The 18,855-nt window shown below is 54.8% G+C and overlaps 1 protein-coding gene across 12 annotated transcripts in view; it reads left to right on the top strand.

Moving 5' to 3' along the window:
• The first annotated feature begins 2,744 nt into the window (after positions 1-2,744).
• MAPK8IP3 (mitogen-activated protein kinase 8 interacting protein 3) overlaps positions 2,745-18,855 on the top strand; it is a 46,405-nt gene continuing 30,294 nt past the window's right edge. For all 12 annotated transcript variants that reach the window (XM_039246675.1, XM_039246667.1, XM_039246665.1 and 9 more), the window contains exons 1-2: positions 2,745-3,126; positions 18,076-18,196. In XM_039246675.1, coding sequence (XP_039102606.1) covers positions 2,809-3,126; positions 18,076-18,196 — 439 coding nt within the window. In that variant the 5' untranslated portion in view covers positions 2,745-2,808. The remainder of the gene's footprint in view (positions 3,127-18,075; positions 18,197-18,855) is intronic.

The raw sequence follows: 18,855 nt of genomic DNA, 5'->3' as shown, positions 1-18,855 counted from the left end.
GTCTCCGTTTGTTCATCCGAAAACGTGTTTGAGTCAGCATGTACCGAGATGTGCACCAGGCGCTCCTAACGTCGCACTGTCTACGTAGTCGCACTGTCTACGTAGCGGCGGCTCCAGCCGTGGGCCAGCTCGGTCCTGGAGACTCAAAACCCATTTGTCTCTGGGGGCTGGGCAGTGGCCATGTCTGAAGGACCAAGGTAACTCCTCCACATGTGTTACGGTGAGGGAGCAACCGACCAACTGCTTTCTTCAGAAATGTCTGGCTCTGGATGGGACGTAACTTGTTCTATTATTTTTCAAATGTTTCAAGACTGTATATTCCTCCTGTGTTATCCAGTTCATTTCTTGTTATATCCTTAATCCTTAGCATTCTTGAAGATCACGAGTGAAATATTCCTGTTGTATGTTTGATGACGAGTGCCATCAAAATTCAGCGTAGGAAGAATTGAGGGGGACAATACAGGGTCCTAGGTGACATTCTAGCAAATTAAGGTATAACTTTTTTAAGTTTTTAGTTAAATTCCAGTTAGTTAACTTACAGCGTGCTATCAGTTTCAGGTGTACAGTACAGTGATTCAACACTTCGATATATCATCCAGCGCTCATCATGACAAACGCTCCTGGAAACCCAGGACGCCATCCGTTGTGCCAGAGCCAGGCTACGGCAGAACTTTTGAAACCCACATAATCACCGTACCTTTTAGGGCCATGTGCTGAGAAAACCAAAATCTGTATCCCCAAGTAGCTTACCAATCTGACAGGAAGTCTAGCTGAGGTCCCCGAAGTACACGAGTTGCACCCTGAAGTAAGATCAGGAATCACTCAGCGCATCGTCTTGTTAAAACTTCATTGTGTTTTAGCCAATTTCAAGTAAATCTGCCTGATTATGTTAGTAATAAAAACCAATAACGTTGGTGGCCAATTTGCCTCTCAGTGGGGGCTGCCTTACTATGTATTTGATACTTCAGGGGTTCAAAGGGGTCATGTTACTGAAAAGAAGGCCTAAGGTAGAAGTCTTGAACATTCCCCAAAACACTCAAGCTTTTTTTGTAACTTGCTCACCAACAAATATTACACATACCTGTTTGTCCTGACTCTTCATTTTGAGAATAAACCTAACAATTCTATGTTGCATCCTTACTATATTGCTAGAAATGTACTAAGCCCCTTTGATGGATTAGCTTATTAACATTCCTAACTTTCCTAGGAGGTTGGTAAGACTTTTAGGCTCAGTTTGGAAATGGAAAGTTGGGATGACTGGGTCACTTAGGTAGCTAGCATCAAAACCCTGATAATCTGGGGGCACCTGGGTGGCTTAGTCGGTTAAGCATCCCATTTCTATTCAGGTCATGATCTCCTGGTTCGAGGGTGTGAGCCTTGGATCCGGCTCTGCTGACAGCTCAGAGCCTGGAACTTGCTTCAGATTCTGTATCTCCCTCTCTGCTCCTCCCCTGCTCATGTTCTGTCTCTCAAAAGTTAATAAATGTTTTTTTTTAAAACGCAGATAATCTGGATCTGAGACAGAAACCTTAATTTCTCTCCTAATGGGGTGGGTGAGCATCCACACAGAAAATTAGGTTGCAAGGAGAAAATCTGTGCAGTAGTATTCAGGACATCATCATCTGCAGGAGGGTTCGTTGATTTGGTGCAATCAATCAGGTTAGGATGAACTGACCTTGAAACATTTCATTAGGTAAAAAGCAGGGATGAGAGCATTTCTGTCGCGTTAAGCTATGACACGTTTAGTGGCTGTTGTTAATCAGAATTACTACTACCTGTGTGGCCCTCAAACTCAAAGTGTGAGTCGTGGGTTGATGGTATCCTCAGACGCCAGTGAAAGCAAATGCAGATCCCTGTGGAGCAGCTGTAAATTCAGGCTTCAGTGTTCCCGCAAAGGTCCTAGTTTCAGAAGGGAAGGAGGAGAGTGCACCAAACCAGCACCGCAGCACGAGACCAGCAAAGGCTGTGGACACTGTGATTAGGTTTAAAAAAAAAAAAAAAAAAAAAAAGCTCACTGAAGAGGTTTCCTACAAGTGGCTGGAAGTGGAGGAAATAAAAGCCTATCGAGACAGAATGTAGGACCAAGTAGGACAAACGTGAAGACACTCCCTGCAGTTAAGGACCTGGCGGGTGACTACACACAGCTAACGCGAAGCCGGCGAGGGCGAGCCAGGGGCACACGGCGCGGGGCGGCGCAGCCCGGCCTCGGGGGCGGGACGGCCGGGCGGCGCCCCCTCGCGGGGACCGGGCCCAGGGCGGGGACGCGCACGCGCGCAGAACCCAGGGGCCACACCTCTGCGTACGGCCGTACGACGCAGCGGTCGCGGGTAAACGCTCCCGGGACAGGGCGAGGTCACATTTACAGTCGGGCCGGTGTCGTGGGAGCTGCGGGAACCCGCCGAGGGTGACGCGCGCCCTCGGGCAGCGGCCGTGACAAGCCAGACGGGAAGTGCTCCTGCCCGGCTGGGCCGAGCTTCCGTCCAGGGGGCGGGATACCTTACGTCACGTGCGCCCGACCCCCAGTGGCGCCGCGGCGCGGGGCTCGGGCGGGACTTCCGGGAAGCAGGACTTCCGGCCGCTGAGTGACGGGCGCAGCCTAGGCAGCGGCGGCGGCGGCGGCGGCGGCAGCAGCGGCAGCAGCGGCAGCAGCAGCAGCGGCGGCTCCCGAGCCCTGAGGCGACAGGGGCGGCGGCGGCGCCCGAGCCCTGAGGCGACAGCGGCGGCGGCCGCGGCGGAGGCGACGGGCCGCGGCCTGCGGCCTGCGGGCAGCCGGGGCGGGCGGGCGCGCCGGCGGCGGCGGCGGCCGCGATGATGGAGATCCAGATGGACGAGGGCGGCGGCGTGGTGGTGTACCAGGACGACTACTGCTCCGGCTCGGTGATGTCGGAGCGGGTGTCGGGCCTGGCCGGCTCCATCTACCGCGAGTTCGAGCGGCTCATCGGGCGCTACGACGAGGAGGTGGTCAAGGAGCTGATGCCACTGGTGGTGGCCGTGCTGGAGAACCTGGACTCGGTGTTCGCGCAGGACCAGGAGCACCAGGTGGAGCTGGAGCTGCTGCGGGACGACAACGAGCAGCTCATCACCCAGTACGAGCGGGAGAAGGCGCTGCGCAAGCAGGCCGAGGAGGTGCGTGGGCCGGGCCGCGGCGCCGGGAGACCCCGCCCGCCCGGGAGACCCTGCGCCGCCGGGGAGGCCCCGCCCGCCCCGTCCCGGGGTCCCGCCCCGCCCGGGAGACCCTGCGCCGCCGGGGAGACCCGGCCCCGCCCGGGAGACCCCGCCCGGTCCCGGGACCCCGCCCCGCCCGGGAGTCCTCGCCCCGGGACCCCGCGCCGCCCGGGAGACCCCGCCCCGGGACCCCCGCCCCGCGCCCCCGTCCTTCCCCCCGCCCCCCAGCTCCGGACCCGCGGCCCCTGGCAGCCTGACCCGCCGAGCCCCTGGCCAGGCCTCCCTGCCCGCTCCACACCCACCTCTCGTCCCGGCGTCCGTTCTCGGTGCGCCCGCGTGCGTTTTCGCAAACCAGTTTCCTAGACCCCCACTCCTACCACTCGCCCCCCTTACTGCCTTTGGCCGCTGCAATTCCAAATCCCCCCCGAAACGGGCCATCTGGTCCTAGGGTTGTGCGGCCGGAAGCGGGGTGTTGTCCGAACACCCTTCCTTTAGGCCCCAGCGCACTGACAGGGATGAGTTTGGTGGTTGATGTAAACACCTAAGGGAAGCCGCACCTGGCAGGGGACAGACTCTGGGTTTCTGGAGGTGACATCTTTGCCTTGGGGTTCCCTCCGTTGAGAAGGTTGTTAGCTTACGTGGAAAAGGCTGAGAAATTCCACTCCGGCTTCTGGGAAATTAAAAGTGGAATTTTAAAACATTTGATCGCGTTCTAGGAAATCTCCATAACCTGCAAATCCCTTATCCTGAACCAGTTAGAAGAACCGCGAGTTGTGGGGAACACCACTTGCCTTCATTCATTCGGCACCAGATGCTTAGTGCTGACCCTGTGCCAGACCCAGGCAGGTGCAGGGTCCCCAGCCCGGCTTTGCCTCTGTGACCTTGTCCACATCGCCTGCCCACTCTGGATTTTTATTTTCTGTCAAACGAATCAGGTGATCTCGATCTCTCAGCCTCTCTGACGTTCTGTTATTCTAGGCAGTAGGTGACTCTTTGATTTATGAGTTCAAAGTTCCTTATTAAATGAGCCACGTTTCTTTTCAGTTAATGTGGCTCAGCACAGTGTTTGATGTCAGTATTGAAATAGAAGATTGTTCCGGTAATCGTGCTTTTTCTTGAACCAGAGTGGTTTATGTTCTGGTTGGGTTCTTACATCATTCCTCCTTAGGGTAGTTGTTTTGCTTTTGGGTTTGTACACCTGTCCAGAGGCTGTTGTCTGTTGATTGGGGTATCGGCCTGGCCACTGGTTTAAAGTTCTCAGCTTGAAGGGTTGCAAGAGCTCAAAGGATTCAAGTTTTCAGAGTGGCCCCAGGTATTTATTGAGGAAGGAAATGGACCCCAGAAGTGGGGGGCTGGACCAAGGTCACATGCCCTAGAAGAGCCAGGCCAGACCCGGTCTACACAGACTCGTAGCCTGGCTCTTCTGTACCATGCTGTTGCAGGAGGCCAGAGAGCTGCACCCCCAGAAAAGTGGAGTGCGGGGTTCCCCTTGTCGGACCAGGGGGGTGGGGGGTGGCTGTGGCCTCCGCTTCTCTGATTCCTCTCTGCAGCCATGTTTCCCATAGACTTGTTTTCTTGCCTCCCGTACCTGTGTGGGCCACATTGTGGATGAGAAGAAACTGGAAGGGGAAGGGAAGATCAAGGTGGACAAACTTAAGGCTAGCATAAAACATTAGCTCGATGTGGATTAGGCCTCTGCTCTGCTCGGTGCAGTTCGAGTGCGGCCGTGCATGACTGTCCTTCCTGCCCCTCACGTGCACTCCCCTGGAGTAAGAACCCGGGGGCTGCGTGTGGTTTGCAGGACCCTGCCTTTGAGGCTGAGACCCAGCGTGGCCCGGCCACTAAGAGAGGCTACGCAGAGCTTCCTGAGCCGAGAGCCGTGAGGCAGACAGATGCCTGGCCAGCTGGCGCAGGGCTGTGATTAGATGCTAGGAGGACGCCCTTGGAAAGACCTCGGGCCGTGTTACATCTCAGGAAAAAGGCCAAACACTGTCACCCCTGTGGCACTGTGTCTTGCTTATTCCATCCGCCAGACATTTATTTCCGGTTGTGTAGAAAAGACCACTTCTTTTCTAGGCAGGGAATTGAGATCACGGACGTGTGTCTCCTCACACAAGAGCTGGAACGTCACAGGCTGAGCCACGTTCGTGGTGCAGAGTAGCTCCTGCGTCCCTGGTCACTGTGCTCAAGAAGGCTTAGTCACAGCTGCGTAACCTGAGCCGCCTGCAGCCTTCCAGGCAGACGGAAGCTGCAGCTTTTGTTTAGAGCAAATAGCCGGGTTCCCTCCACTTAGTGCCCGTAATAACTGCAGCAAGAGATCGCGAGCATGTTCCGCTTCTGGGGTGGCTCATTTGGTGGGACCGATGGCAGCTAGAGACGGCGGGGTCCAGGGAGTGGGGCCAAGCCCCGGAGTCCACAGGGGCTCGAGCACCAGCCCTACCCTTGGGAGCTGCATGCGCGTCGACGAGTCTGCCCCTGTCCGGCCGCAGCGGCTGCCCCCGTGAGGCGAGTGACTTGCCGGCCGTGGACTTGCTCTCTTACCCAGTGCCGAGTCTCCTCGTTGGCTGCTGTTTGCCTGGAGAACTGCGGCGAGGCAGATGTGGTTGAGTCCGGGGAGAGCGCCTCGATGGGTTTGCAGACGCTGGGCATCTCAGTCTCTGACTGTGTGGGGTTTGCCCTTGGCATTGAGATCACAGATTCCTGCTCAAGCTTGTGCAGCTAAGTGGACCTGTTGCTGGCCTCTAAAATTTTTACAGAGACCTTAAAAATGCTGAATCTTTGTCTGACTGACAGGAAATTGTTTTTTAAATCCACCAGGTTCCTTCCTGTTAGGAAAGGCTGGAGGTGGGCAGTTGAGTGGGAGGACCCGAGAGTGAGTAGATGCCCACCCAGCGTGACCCTGAGGGAGGAGGAGGCAGAGGGCTCCCTGGGCAGCGAAGAGCCCTCTTCCCTGCAGAGGTCAGGCACGTAGTTCATAGGAGGAAAATCACTAGCTTTTAGACCAGTTGTGAGTTCGGTGGCCGCTCCTTGCATCAAAATCAACTTCGCCCTGCAGGCACTACTAGCTGTGCCCCCAGCTCATCCAAGATAGTTTGCATGTTCTGTCAGAGACGTGTGTGTGCGCGTGCGTGCGTGTGTGCACACGTGTCTCTGTGTTTGCCGATGCCTCGCTGTTTGGTGCTATGTAAGGAAGGCATCCAAGGGGAGGAAAGTTTTGCCCCAAACTGTTTCTTGTTCTACAAAGGGAATTTATTTTCGCGGAAGAACATTTGGATAGGGTTAAGCTGGAGGGAGGAAAAGCCATAATCCCGCTCTGTAGTGACGATCATTTTGCCTTTTGTCATAAGTGAATTAATCTCCTGAATCAGACGCTTCTCTTCGTCTTTCCCAGATGACAGATAGTAAATTCACCACTGCTTGGACGAGGCGTGCCATTTTAGGATTTGGCCACATTGTAATGTTCCGAGTAGTTTTTAATTTTTTTTTTTTTTTTTTTAGATAAAGCCATCATGATTAGTGGCCAGCGCTGCCTTTCCGCATCACTTCTAAAGGCGGGGCCCGCTGTGGCCTCTCTGTCCAAGAGAACCACACACGGCCCTTAAACACACACACAGGGGACACGCAGGAGCCAGGAGGGGCACAGCGCAGCCAGAGCGAGTGCGTGGGCGGGGCCGCTTCGCTCTGCCGGCCTCTAGGCCACAGCCCTGCCGCCTGCCCCTCCTGCCGTGGCAGGAACCCTCCGGGCCCCGTGGCAGCGGCTAGACAGCAGGGCCGAGGACTGGTACGAGTTATATGAGTTAGTTCCTCCCAAACGAGGACTTCTGTCTTTTTTTTTTTTTTTAATGTTTGTTTGTGTGTAACGTTTAAAATTTATTTTTGAGAGAGAAACAGCGCAAGCAGGGGAGGGGCAGAGAGAGAGGGAGACACAGAATCCAAAGCAGGCTCCACAGGCCCTGAGCTCTCTGCACAGAGCCCGACGCGGGGCTTGAACCCATGAACCGTGAGATTAGGACCTGAGCCAAAGTCGGACGCTTAACTGACTGAGCCGCTCAGGTGCCCCAAAGGGGATTTCTAAATTAGCTAATACTTTTTTTTTCTTTTATTAATTTTATTAAATGAGCTCTGCCCCCCACACATGGGGCTCAAACTCACAACCCCTGAGGTCTAGAATCACATGCTCTACCAACTGAGCCAGCCAGGCGCCCCCACTAGGTTTTTCATTTTTAAGTTTTCTAAAACTTCCTGTTTTTGAATCCTTTACAGAGGGCACAAATAATACCCTGCATACACATCCCCAAATAGGAGCATTTTTCTACCTTGTTCCTTTTATTTATAAATTTTTAATGTTTACTTTTGAGAGTGAGAGAGAGAGTGCACATGTATGCGCAAGTAGGGGAGGGGGAAGGAAAGAGAGAATCACAAACTCGGGCCTGGATCTCACCGACTGTGAGACCATGACCCCAGCCAAGAGTCGGATGCTTACCCGACGGAGCCCCCACCCTGCCCCGCGCACCCCTACACTGTTCTTTCCCTCCCTCGCACTCTGCCATGAATTCCGGAGTGCTGCTGCTCCTCTCTTCTGGATCGGTTCCTTCCCGCTTTTCGAGACCATCACAGGCCCCTGGTTTTGCAGGACACCCCTCAGTCTGGCCTTCCTGCGACCGCGTGACCGGTTCAGGACAGGCATCCTCGGCAGGAAGCCCCCAGAGGTGATGTCACACGCTTCCCAGCGTCCCTGAAGTCCTTGCTGGGTCCGAGGGGGTGCTGGGCAGGGCACGGTTGTACAGGACGGGGCCCTCTCTCCGGCCCCAGGCAGCGTGAGGGCGCCAGGATGGCCTGAATGCGCCAGCACGGAGCCGCAGCGGGCAGCCGGGAGCGCCATCGGCGGCTGGGCCGGCACGTGTCTGCTGTGCTCAGGCACCGCCTCCCGGGTCCCAGCGCTCACGGAGCCCTGGCCGTTCCTACGGCCCGCCTCTCGCTTCCCCGACTCCTCTGCCGCGGCCCCGGTTCCAGCGCGCACCGTCCCGCTGGCCTGCCAGCCTCTCCCGTCCCAGCCCTTCCTCCTCCCGAGGGGACCTTCCCAAAGGCACGTCCCATCTCCGGCTCGCACCCCTCCACCCCGCGTCTTCGTTCGCCGGAGCTCTGTGAGCGCCAGGCTTGGCTGCAGGCCCTGGGGCCCTGGGCTGGGGGCGGCACCTGGGTCGCGAGGTGCAGGGGGCGACGCTGCCGGGTGTTCCCACGCGGATGCAGTGGGGGCGCGGGATGCTGGGTGAAAGGTGGGGATGCGCGCAACTACTCTGGGTAGATGGACGGAGACGACCCCCCCGCCCTGTGCGTGAGCCCCGCCAGGCCTGGCCAGGCCTCCCTCCCTCTGCGGCGGGCTCCCTGCACCACTGCCCTGCGACCCCCACGCCACCGCTCTGCATGCAGTCCCAGCCCCTGTGCACCCCTACCCCAGGCGTCTGGCACAGGGGCTGCGTGAAACACCCAGATGCTGGGCGCTTGGAGGAATAAGTGCCTGACCGGAGGGAGGGGTCCCGGTTGTCGCCCCCGGCGGCCCACCCCGCCCTTCCACCCGACCTGCGCCTCGCACCCCAGCACCCACGGCTGCCTCCTGCTTTGTCACGGGGGCAGTGCCTTTCTAGCTCTTTCCACCCCAAGGCTGGTTCTTTTTCCCCCTCCGAGCACACACCTCCTAGAGATGCTGGTCACCCTCGGGCCTGCCGATGAGGGAGGCGCCTTTCCTCTGCCTCTGTGCACACCGCACCCCACCGTCCCATCCCAGTTCCTGGAGATAGAAAGGGAGATGCCTTCAGTGAGCACCCAAAGCAGGAGGTGTGGCCACAGGAGACCAGACAGGAGAAAATACTGTGATGTAAACAACAACAAAGGAAGAACGGGGAGGCGAGGGACTTCTGGAAAGGGTGAGAAGAACCTATCGTGAACCCACCCCCCCCACCTTGTGCCTAGAAAATGGCTGGTGTCACTGCCCAGGTGGAGACCTGAGACCCTGGGCCGCGTCTTGCCGCCTTCTCTGGTTTTCTTTCTAACCACCTCAGTGACGTGAACGCGAGACTGTACATATTTGTGCAGTGTGGCGAGTAGTGACCTGTCCACACCCAGACACCGTCCCCACGGTCAGGGTCATGCTTGTCACCACCATTCCTGAAACTTCCTTCTGCCCCTCGGTGGCCTCTCCCTGCGTCCCCCACCCCCAGGGAACCGCTGATCTGCTTTCCGTCACAGTAGATTCGTTTGCGTTTTCTAGAACTGTGTATAAATAGAACCGTGCAGTGTTTTGGTCTTTTTTTGGTCCGGCTTCTTTCAGCGTAATGACTTTGAGACTCATCGGATCGTCGCACGTGTCGTCCGTCCCCTGCCCTTACTGCCGAGCTAGCCCCGTTGTCCGTGCCATCTGTGCCGTCCGCCCCGGCCGAGCGGGGAGGCGCGCTGGTCCGTGGCCCAGGCTCTGCCGCTGTAGCTTGGGTCAGGCCGGCCCAGAGCCCCTGCCTGGGGGTCCTGGGGGACACACACACGAGGACGGTGGCTGGTGGCAGATACTTGGAGCCCACGTGGTCGTCCCCTCTTGCGTCCAGGAGATTTAGGGAGTGCCGGGCTAGGTGGGGACAGGGCTTTGTCCCCAAGGACGGCACCTGGTTCAGGGACGTTGTTTGGCGAAGGCTGGCAAGCTGAGATTCTGATTGTCGACAGCGACGGTTCAAAGCGACGCATCTCGTTAGAGTCGCTGGGCGCTCCTCCCCAGAAACTTTGCACGCTGTCCAGGTGCCCTGTGCTTCATGGGCCCTTCCCCAGCCTTCCCATCCCCCCCCCACCCACCCACCCACTGTGGAAGCCCGCGGTGCCTGCTCTCGCGTGTGGCTCGGGGCCTCTGTCCCGTCTGCCATGTTCATTTCGGGACAGTAGGCCCCTGCGCCCACGGAACAGCCAGACGGAGCGCCCCTGGCACGCATGCTGCCAGACGAGCGGGAGCCGGAGCCAGGTCCACGCAGGCCCAGTGAGCAAGCGCGAGGAGCCGGGCACGGCACTGAGAGCACCCCTGGGCACAGTCGTCTGCGCCAGGCTGCGGCAGTCAGGCCCTCCGGTTTTCCTTCCTTTTCCTTCTCTACCGCGTTACCAGTTGGTGTGTTTATGTATCTGACACGTATATTTTATATGTTATATCCTTTAACATACAAAGTATGTGTTAATACTTAACATGTAGACATATCCGTAAAAAAATTTTTTGAGACGCACCGAAAGATTTTTTCTTGTCTTGCCAGTCCTTTTCCTTCGGAAAGCAAGCTGTAAAAGAATGTGATGGTCTGAGGTCTTAGGGATTCATTGCCCCAGGAGCGCCCAGTGCATGTTTGATCGCTGTCAGCACTGTACAGGGGGTCAGCCTGCAGGAGAAGGGTGCCTCCCCTGTACACGGAAGCCTGTGCCCAGCACCCCAGGTGTTTACCGCCCTGCCTGCCTCAGAGTCCAAAAAAGAACTGGTTTTGGAAATCCACTCAGTCCTCTCACCACCCCAGAAAGAATTAAATGATCAGTAATGCAGAAAAACAAGGTCTTTGTTTCTGTTGGGTTGATTTTTTTTTTTTTTTTTTTTTTTTTATTTCTAGGAGAGAGAGAGAGACAGCATGAGCAGGGGAGGGTCAGAGAGAGAGGGAGATACAGATTCTGAAACAGGCTCCAGGCTCTGAGCTGGCAGTCAGCACAGAGCCCGACGCGGGGCTCGAACCCACGAACCGCGAGATCATGACCTAAGCGAAAGTCGGACGCTTAACCGACTAAGCCACCCAGGCGCCCCAGGTTGATTTTTTTTTAATGTTTATTTATTTATTCTTGACAGAGAGAGCAGGGGAGGGGAGAAGGAGAGGGACACACAGAATCTGAAGCAGGCTCCAGGCTCTGAGCTGTCAGCACACAGCCTGACACGGGGCTCGAACCCACAAACGGTGAGATCGTGAGCTACTTGAAGTCAGATGCTTAACTGAACCACTCAGGTACCCCTGGGTTCGTTTCTAACAAATCAGCCAGAGTTGAATTATTTCCTGCGTGTGACCCTGACCTAAAGGACACATAAGAGGAAAGGATTAGATTGAATATTAATTTACTCTGCCATTAAAATCACCTTGTGCTATAGAAGTTGCCAGAATTAATGATGAAATAAAAAAAGTGCCTACCTGATAATCTCTCTTGCATTCTGGGAATTGGGGATATGGATTTCTGCTGTGGTTTTAATTTTATATTTGACATGAAAGATCACTTTTTACCTTTGCTTTGATGGATATGATGGGAAGAATGAGCTCGTTGCACGGAATACTGAGGAAAGCCTCCTCTGGCTCCGAGTTGGGAAGAACCCGCACTCAGATCATTTCAATATGGATCTTGACATTCACCTGAGAGCAAATTCGGGAAACCGAAATTGAGTTCAACTTTTTTTTTTTTAATGTTTATTTATTTTTGAGAGAGAGAGAGAGAGAGAGAGCACGAGCAGGAGGAAGAGAGAGTGAGAGAGAGACACAGAGTCTAAAGCAGCTCCAGGCTCTGAACTGTCAGCACAGAGCCCGACGCGGGGCTCGAATTTATGAACTGTGAGATCATGACCTGAGCCAAAGTCCTATGCTTAACTTGACTGAGCCACCCAGGCACCCCTAGTTTAACTTTAAAACAGAGCACTTTGTTCATGCAAGAGAGGGAAAAGAACTCTTAAATCTGAAAAGGGAATCGTATGGCCTCTTGGTATTTAGCAGTGTGCATTCGGTGTTTCATACGTAGATGCTAAGGTAAGACACGTTTTCCTCAGTTGTATGATGGCCACTGATTGCTCTTTGGGGTGCTCAAAAGACTTGTGATGAGAGGGACCATAAACACTGTGTTATCCTGTACCTCGTGACATTTTGAGGAGACCTGGTTAGAAGGTGGTAACTTGAAATGCACTCAGGTCCATGGGACGTACAATTAGCACGTGCCCTGAGGTTTCCGTCTGCTGCAGGCACTCCTTACGGAGGTCTTCAGGCTTGAGACACTAGCTTGTGCAGAGAGGGCTCAGGTAGATTTTTATTGTGTGTCATCGGTCCCGTGCCGACCCACATAACCCAGATGCTGACGGTCAAATTTTCATTCTTCTCAGTTCCATTCATATTTTGTAACAGATTCTTTGTTTTGAACGTTTGAGAACGCACAGGCACGTGAGTTTCTGCAAGTGGGGGAGGGGCAGAGAGGGAGAGAGAGAATCCCAAGCAAGCTCCACACTGTTAGCCCAGAGCCGGAAGTGGGGCTCATCCTGACAGACCTGACATCATGACCTGAGCTGAGATCAAGAGCCAGATGCTTCTCTGAGCCACCCAGGCACCCTCGTCAGATTCTGCTTGTAAAATCTTGGAAGACTTTCTCAGTAGACTTTACCTAGTCTCTACCCCGCCCCATCCCTCACCACTGAAAAATCTTGATTCTCTTAAATCTAAAGTAAATGATGTCTAAATAAAAACGTTTTCTGCATATTTGAAGCTGTCTATTGAATTTTGGGTGGTTTTGCTAAGCCAGGGGTACAGTGCCCTGCTGCCCCTCCCCGCCGCGGCCCACCCCGTGCCCTCCTCGCTTCTCTCCTGAGCTCGTGGCCAGCCGGGCGCCCTTGCCCTCTCCCTGGTGCAGATGATATGGGCTTCCTCCTGCGTCTAGCTCGGAGCGTGTCCTCCTGGAAACAAAGATTCGGCATTTAGTCTCGGCCAGGCGCCGCTCCTCCACGGCGCTTGCCCCCCATAGCATCTGATGCAGATCGCATCGCAGGTTCCGTTCCCGGTAAAGGGCGGGCTCATGTTTCTGTAGCCAGAACTACTTTAATGAGAAAGTAATGTCTTCAAGTGGGGAAGAACAAGGAGGATTTCTTCTAAGCAGTCCACGCCACGCTGTGTTTGTAATGCTTTCCCAGACTCGGCCTTGCGGGGGGTCCCCAGTCGGGTCTGTCTGGCAGGAGGCTGGTGTCAGCGAGCCCAGGAGCAGAGGCTCCCCGCCACCCACGCGGTGGTCAGAAGCCAGTGTGGAGAGTGAGGGCCCGGGGCCGGGGTCCTCGCGTCCGCTGTCGTCACTTGCGGGTTTCTTGGGGCTCTTTGCACACCTGGGGAGCTGCTCCCACATGAGTGCACACACCCCTTGAACAGGGGTGCGAGGAGGCGGAAGGGCACCAGTCACTAAGGACAGTGCCCTTCCCACCCTATAAGCCATCCCTTGGGCACCAGGGCTGCCTGTGGCCTGAGAACCACAAGCATCCTGTTTACCCACCGTGGGCTCTCTGTCCCTGCCCCCGTGTGCTCTCTGCATTTGACCTTGAGGATGCCGCTGTTCGCAGTTTCACTTGAGGTGCTTTCTCTCCTGCTTAATGTCTCCATTCTTCCTGACGCTGGAAGCTTTAACTTCTCAAGGTCAGAGCATTTCTGCCATGGCCTCTGGTTTGGGGCTATCTTAGTCGGGAACCCGCAGGCATGTCGGTGGTTGTGTGGCCTGGCAAGGTTCCCTGGCACTGTTACTTAGGTTGACTTTAATGATCACCTACCAAGGGGCACCTGGGTGGCTCAGTCGGGTAAGTGTCTGACTTTGGCTCAGGTCATGATCTTGTGGTTGGTGGGTTCGAGCCACGTGTCGGGCTCTGCACTGACAGCTCAGACCCTGCAGCCTGCTTCGGACTCAGTGTCTCCCTCTCTCTCTGCCCCTTCCTCACTTGCTCTCTGTCTCTTTATCTCTCAAAAATAAACGTTAAAAAAATTCAGTGGTCACCTATCAGAACAGACTTAAGAATATCTGTCATCACCTTCATTAAGAACCTGGGAAAGACTGCTTTATGACACGGTCTTTATTTTGGAAGTCCCTTATCTGATTTCCACATGTCAAGTGCAGGTAACACATGACAAAGTAGAGAAGGGGCAGTTGTCATGAAACGGCCCCTTCTTTAAATGAAGCCACAGTGCACCACTGGCGCTGGGTGGAGGTCAGTGTAGAGAAAGGGAGAATTTTCCATCTTAGGTCAAACAGCCCTTGACAGGCTCGCGATGCTCTTTCTCTTCCTCCCAGCCCTGAGGATTTTCTCATCAAAAACAGGGACCCCTTCCCAAGGTGTGGAGAGGTGGTGCTTTCAGACAGGCAAACTGCTTTGTTAAAAATAAATACAGAAGTGATTGCAGACCGTTCTCAAGTTAATCTAGAAGGATGAGCAAGTGGGAATAACCAAGAACATGTTGAAAGGGGACTTCAGATGACATGGAACAGATATTAAAGGACAGGGTACCAGTCCGAGTTCAGAAGGCCCTCTGGTACTGGCTGACAGATAGACCGAACTCTGTGCCGGGATTTAGCATGTGCTCACGGTGACATTTCAAAGTGACGGGACGGGATGGGATAGACCATCCAGTAAACTTGTCGAGCGTCCCACACAGCTGCGTCCCGGGGAGCGTCTACACGTGTAAGACGGACTTGAGCAGGCGCGGTGGAAGTCCTTACAGGTCCCTGAGGGCAGCGGGGACACTGCGTAGGATGCTGGGCAGGGACATAGTGAGCTGTTGGTGAGATGAGTGATGTACGTGACCCATAAGTTTGTAGACAGATGTTCGCTGTCAGAGTCACCAAGGAACCGACAAGTGAGACAGCTGCGGCTGGTCGCTCTGCCATGCATGAGGCTGGCAGCGGTTTTGTCAAGCTCTGCGCAGAGGCAGCGGGGGCCCGGGGAAGGGCTGCTGCCCTCGCCAGGGGGAGGGGGATGGGAGCTGGAGACCCTTGCGAAGGGCCGTCAGCCAGGTGCGACCACGGGACCGCAGCCTTCGAGAGCTGGAAGCCATCGGGCCTTTACGCAGGCCATGACCCTGATAACGGGCATGTTAGAGCAGCCCGGAAGCCCCGCAGTGGGTGATCGACGGGTCGGAGTACGCTCTGCACACACCGCTACCCACGGCGGACCTGGTAGACTGTGCGTTTCTTGATCTAGAAAGACTTTCCACTTGAAGCCACTGAATGAATCGGGTCACAAAATCCCGCGTAGAGGCTGCACGTCTGCCCTGGGTACTGTACGCACCCACACACCTGGAGGAGCACCGCCTAAATTAAGCTGACTCCGGAGGGTGGGACTGTGGCTTCTTAAAAATAGCCTTCCTTTTACTTCACACTCTTACCTGATTTTCCTACAAAAGCATATGTTGTTTACATTTTTTTTTTTTTTTTTTTTTTTTTTTNGTTGTTTACATTTATTTTTTTTTTTTTTTTTTTTTTTTTTTTTGAGAGAGAGAGAGAAGGATAGAGCACAAGCAGGAGAGGGGCAGAGGAGAGAAAGAGTCCCCAGCAGGCTCCACGCTCAGCAGGAACCCGGTGCGGGGCTCGGTCCACAGCCCTGCGATCACGACCTGCCAAAATCAAGAGTTGCACACTCTGGGGCGCCTGAGTGGCTCGGTCGGTTGAGTGTCCGACTTTGGCTCAGGTCACGATCTCATGGTTCGTGAGTTCAAGCTCCACGTCGGGCTCTGTGCTGACAGCTCAGAGCCTGGAGCCTGTTTCAGTCTGTGTCTCCCTCTCTCTCTGACCCTCCCCTGCTCATGCTGTCTCTCTTTCTCTCTCTCTTGCAGAAATAAATAAAACCTTAAAAAAAATTTTTTTTTAAAGTTGCATGCTCACCCATAAGCCACCCAGGTGTCCCTACATTTCATTCTTTCCATAATTTTTTTAAATAATAGGAATTAAAATTGCCCCAAATCAAAAATATCCTTATCATTCAGTTAATAACAGCTTATTCTTCACACGCTGGTTCGGCCCCGTCGCACCGAACACCTGTGCGCAGCCGCACCATCTGTGCATTTTCCTGTTTGTGGGGCCTTTGTCTGCCTCTCCCCTGCCTGCCCCTCCCCTGGGGTGCCTGCCACCGCCGTCCCCCTCCCCTCCCTGTCCCTCTGTGCACAGGATGAGTCAGCCTGGGGCACAGAGACCTTCAGGGAGCCTCTGTGGGTCCTGGTGGTTATTCTGGGAGCAGTCTTCCAGACACCCGAAACCTGAAATCAGCCATCAGTTTTATGTTCCCATCTTCTGCTTTGTTTTGTTTTAAGTTTTTTAATGTTTGTTTATTTTTGTGAGTGAGAGAGTGTGCTAGGGAGCAGCAGAGAGAGAGACACACACAGAGTCTGAAACCGGCTCCAGGTCTGAGCTGTCAGCACAGAGCCCGACGTGGGGCTCGATATCACGAACTGCGAGATCATGACCTGAGCTGAAGTTGGGTGCTTAACCGACTGAGCCCCCACACGCCCCTATATTCCCATCTTCTAAGAAACGTCATGTGTTTAATAACATGGCTGATACTTAGACTTCCTACAAATGAAATTTTTTTTTCAAATGAATTGTAATCTAATTGTTGGCAGCAATCTTTTTTTTTTCTCTTCTGTTTATTTTTGAGAGAGTGCGAGCAGGGGAGGGGCAGAGAGAGGGAGACACAGAATCTGAAGCAGCTCCAGGCTGTGAGGTGTCAGAACAAAGCCCAATGGGAGGCTCAAACTCACAAACAGTAAGATCATGGCCTGAGTTGAAGTTCAATTCTTAAGCGACTGAGCCATTACGGTGCCTCTGAAATTTCTTAATAGTCCCATTTCCTATTCTGTAAAATTAAGGTATTAACAGCTCCCCCTCAGGGCTGTTGTAGGAATTACAGCTGGTGGCATCTGTGCGGCCCCCGGTGCCCGTTCCTCCCTCTGCTGGAGGCCCGGTTCATAACCAGCTTTCAGTGTTAATCCAGTGTCCTAAGATCTTTCAAGAATTATCTTTTAGGGGCGCCTGGGTGGCTTAGTCGGTTAAGCGTCCGACTTTCACTTAGGTCATGATCTCGTGGTTCGTGGGTTCCAGCCCCGCGTCGGGCTCTGTGCTGACTGCCAGCTCAGAGCCTGGAGCCTATTTCAGAGTCTGTGTCTCCCTCTCTCTCTGACCCTCCCCTGCTCACGCTGTCTCTCTCTCTCCTAGAAAAAAAAATCTTTTATTTTGAGAAAGGGGGGGCGCAGAGAAAGGGAGATAGAATCCCAAGCAGGGTCCACACTGTCAGCGCAGAGCGTAGTGCGAGACTTGATCCCGTGAACTGTGAGATCAAGCCCTGAGCCGAAATCAAGAGTCATACACTTAACCGACCGAGGACCCCCAGGCTCCCCAGGAATTGTCCTTTTTTTTTTCTTTTGTGAAGTGCTTTCTTGTCACTTGACTTGATAATTTTGCTCAGCAACTTAGCACATAAGGGGAAGATTCCAAAGAGCCATGTCCATTGCTGGCTATTCCAGTAGTGATGGCTTCCTGAACTGAGCAGCGATTGGGATACACATTAGGAGCGAAGTAGACTCGACCTCATTTCGGTGTTCAGTGTCGGGGGAGTCATGTAACTCTTTTGCAAAAGGACCAGGTACCTGATTTGTGGGGTCCAGTGTGGAAACGGAACTGTGGGGCCCCTTGTTCCGATATTAGTAAGAACTTCAGGATGGCAACAGCAGAACCTGAAACCAGGCATGAGCCCCACCCCCACCCCCATTTTTTTAAAAGTGTATATTATTTTGAGAAAGGGAGAAAGAGACAAGTGGGTCGGGACAGAGAGAAGGACAGAACCCTAAGCAGGCTTTCCGTCATCGGCGCAGAGCCAGGCATGGGGCTCAAAGTCACTAACTGCGAGATTGTGAGCTGAGTGGAGACCAAGAGTCAGTCGCGTCACTGACTGAGCACTCCACGCGCCCCGAAGGTTTCTTGGGAGACGCCTCTGGCCCCCCCCTCATGGGCCCTTGTGTGGCAGGGTTTGCCGCAGCCTGAGGGTGGCAGGCCACGTGCCCTCAGGAGCCCGCGACCCCTGTGAGGGGCTGCTGTCCCCTGCAGCCCGTCCGTGACGCCTGCTCTGTCTCATCCCGCCTGTAGAAATTCATCGAGTTTGAAGACGCCTTGGAACAGGAGAAGAAGGAGCTGCAGGGGCAGGTGGAGCATTACGAGTTTCAGACCCGCCAGCTGGAACTGAAGGCCAAAAACTACGCAGATCAGAGTAAGTCTCGTGTCTCCTGCGGGCTGATCCCCGGCGGGGAGGGTGCTGAGAGCCTGTGACGAGAGGACAGTGAGCGAGCCCAGTGGCAGCCATATTTCACACGCGCCGTGCGCCGTTTGTCTTGCCTCTTTTCGCTGCCACGTGTTTCCTGTAATCCGCCTCCGTCCTCTGTGGAAAGAAACAATAAGCAAGGCCCCTTTGAGGACGAAGCAGTTTTGCTTACGTTGCATTGGGAGCCAGACTGGGCGGCCGCCTTCCCGTGCGGCCCCTGGGAGCACAGGTCCGCATGCGGGGCGGGCCCCTGTCCCTGCAGCGCCGTGCGAGCCCACTGGCGGGGCCCTTCCCGGGGGTGTTGGGCTGGCCGGGGGCCTGCGGGATCACCCCGTCCCTTGCGAGCAGGGGTGACAGAAGTGCTTTTGGATGAGGGTTGTTATAAGAAGTGCTTTTTCGGTTTTCGAGAGTCTTTAAGAGTCAGCGTTATCATGACCTGGGAGTAGACGTTTGCGTGACCGAGAAAGGACACGGCTGAAGTTTGAACAGAGGGCCACCGACGGAGGGTGACCTGGCCGGCACACTTGCTCGGGTGGGGGGCGCAGGGGTGGGGTGCCTGGCTGCCCCGGGGCCTCTCCTCAGGCCTGTGGAGCACTCAGGTGACTTAC

This window comes from Hyaena hyaena, unplaced genomic scaffold (genome assembly GCF_003009895.1).
Source record: "Hyaena hyaena isolate Hyena2069 unplaced genomic scaffold, ASM300989v1 scaffold_285, whole genome shotgun sequence".
Lineage (NCBI taxonomy): Eukaryota > Metazoa > Chordata > Mammalia > Carnivora > Hyaenidae > Hyaena > Hyaena hyaena.
Note: the sequence above shows the minus strand (reverse complement) of the source record. Positions and strands in the feature narration are given on the sequence as shown.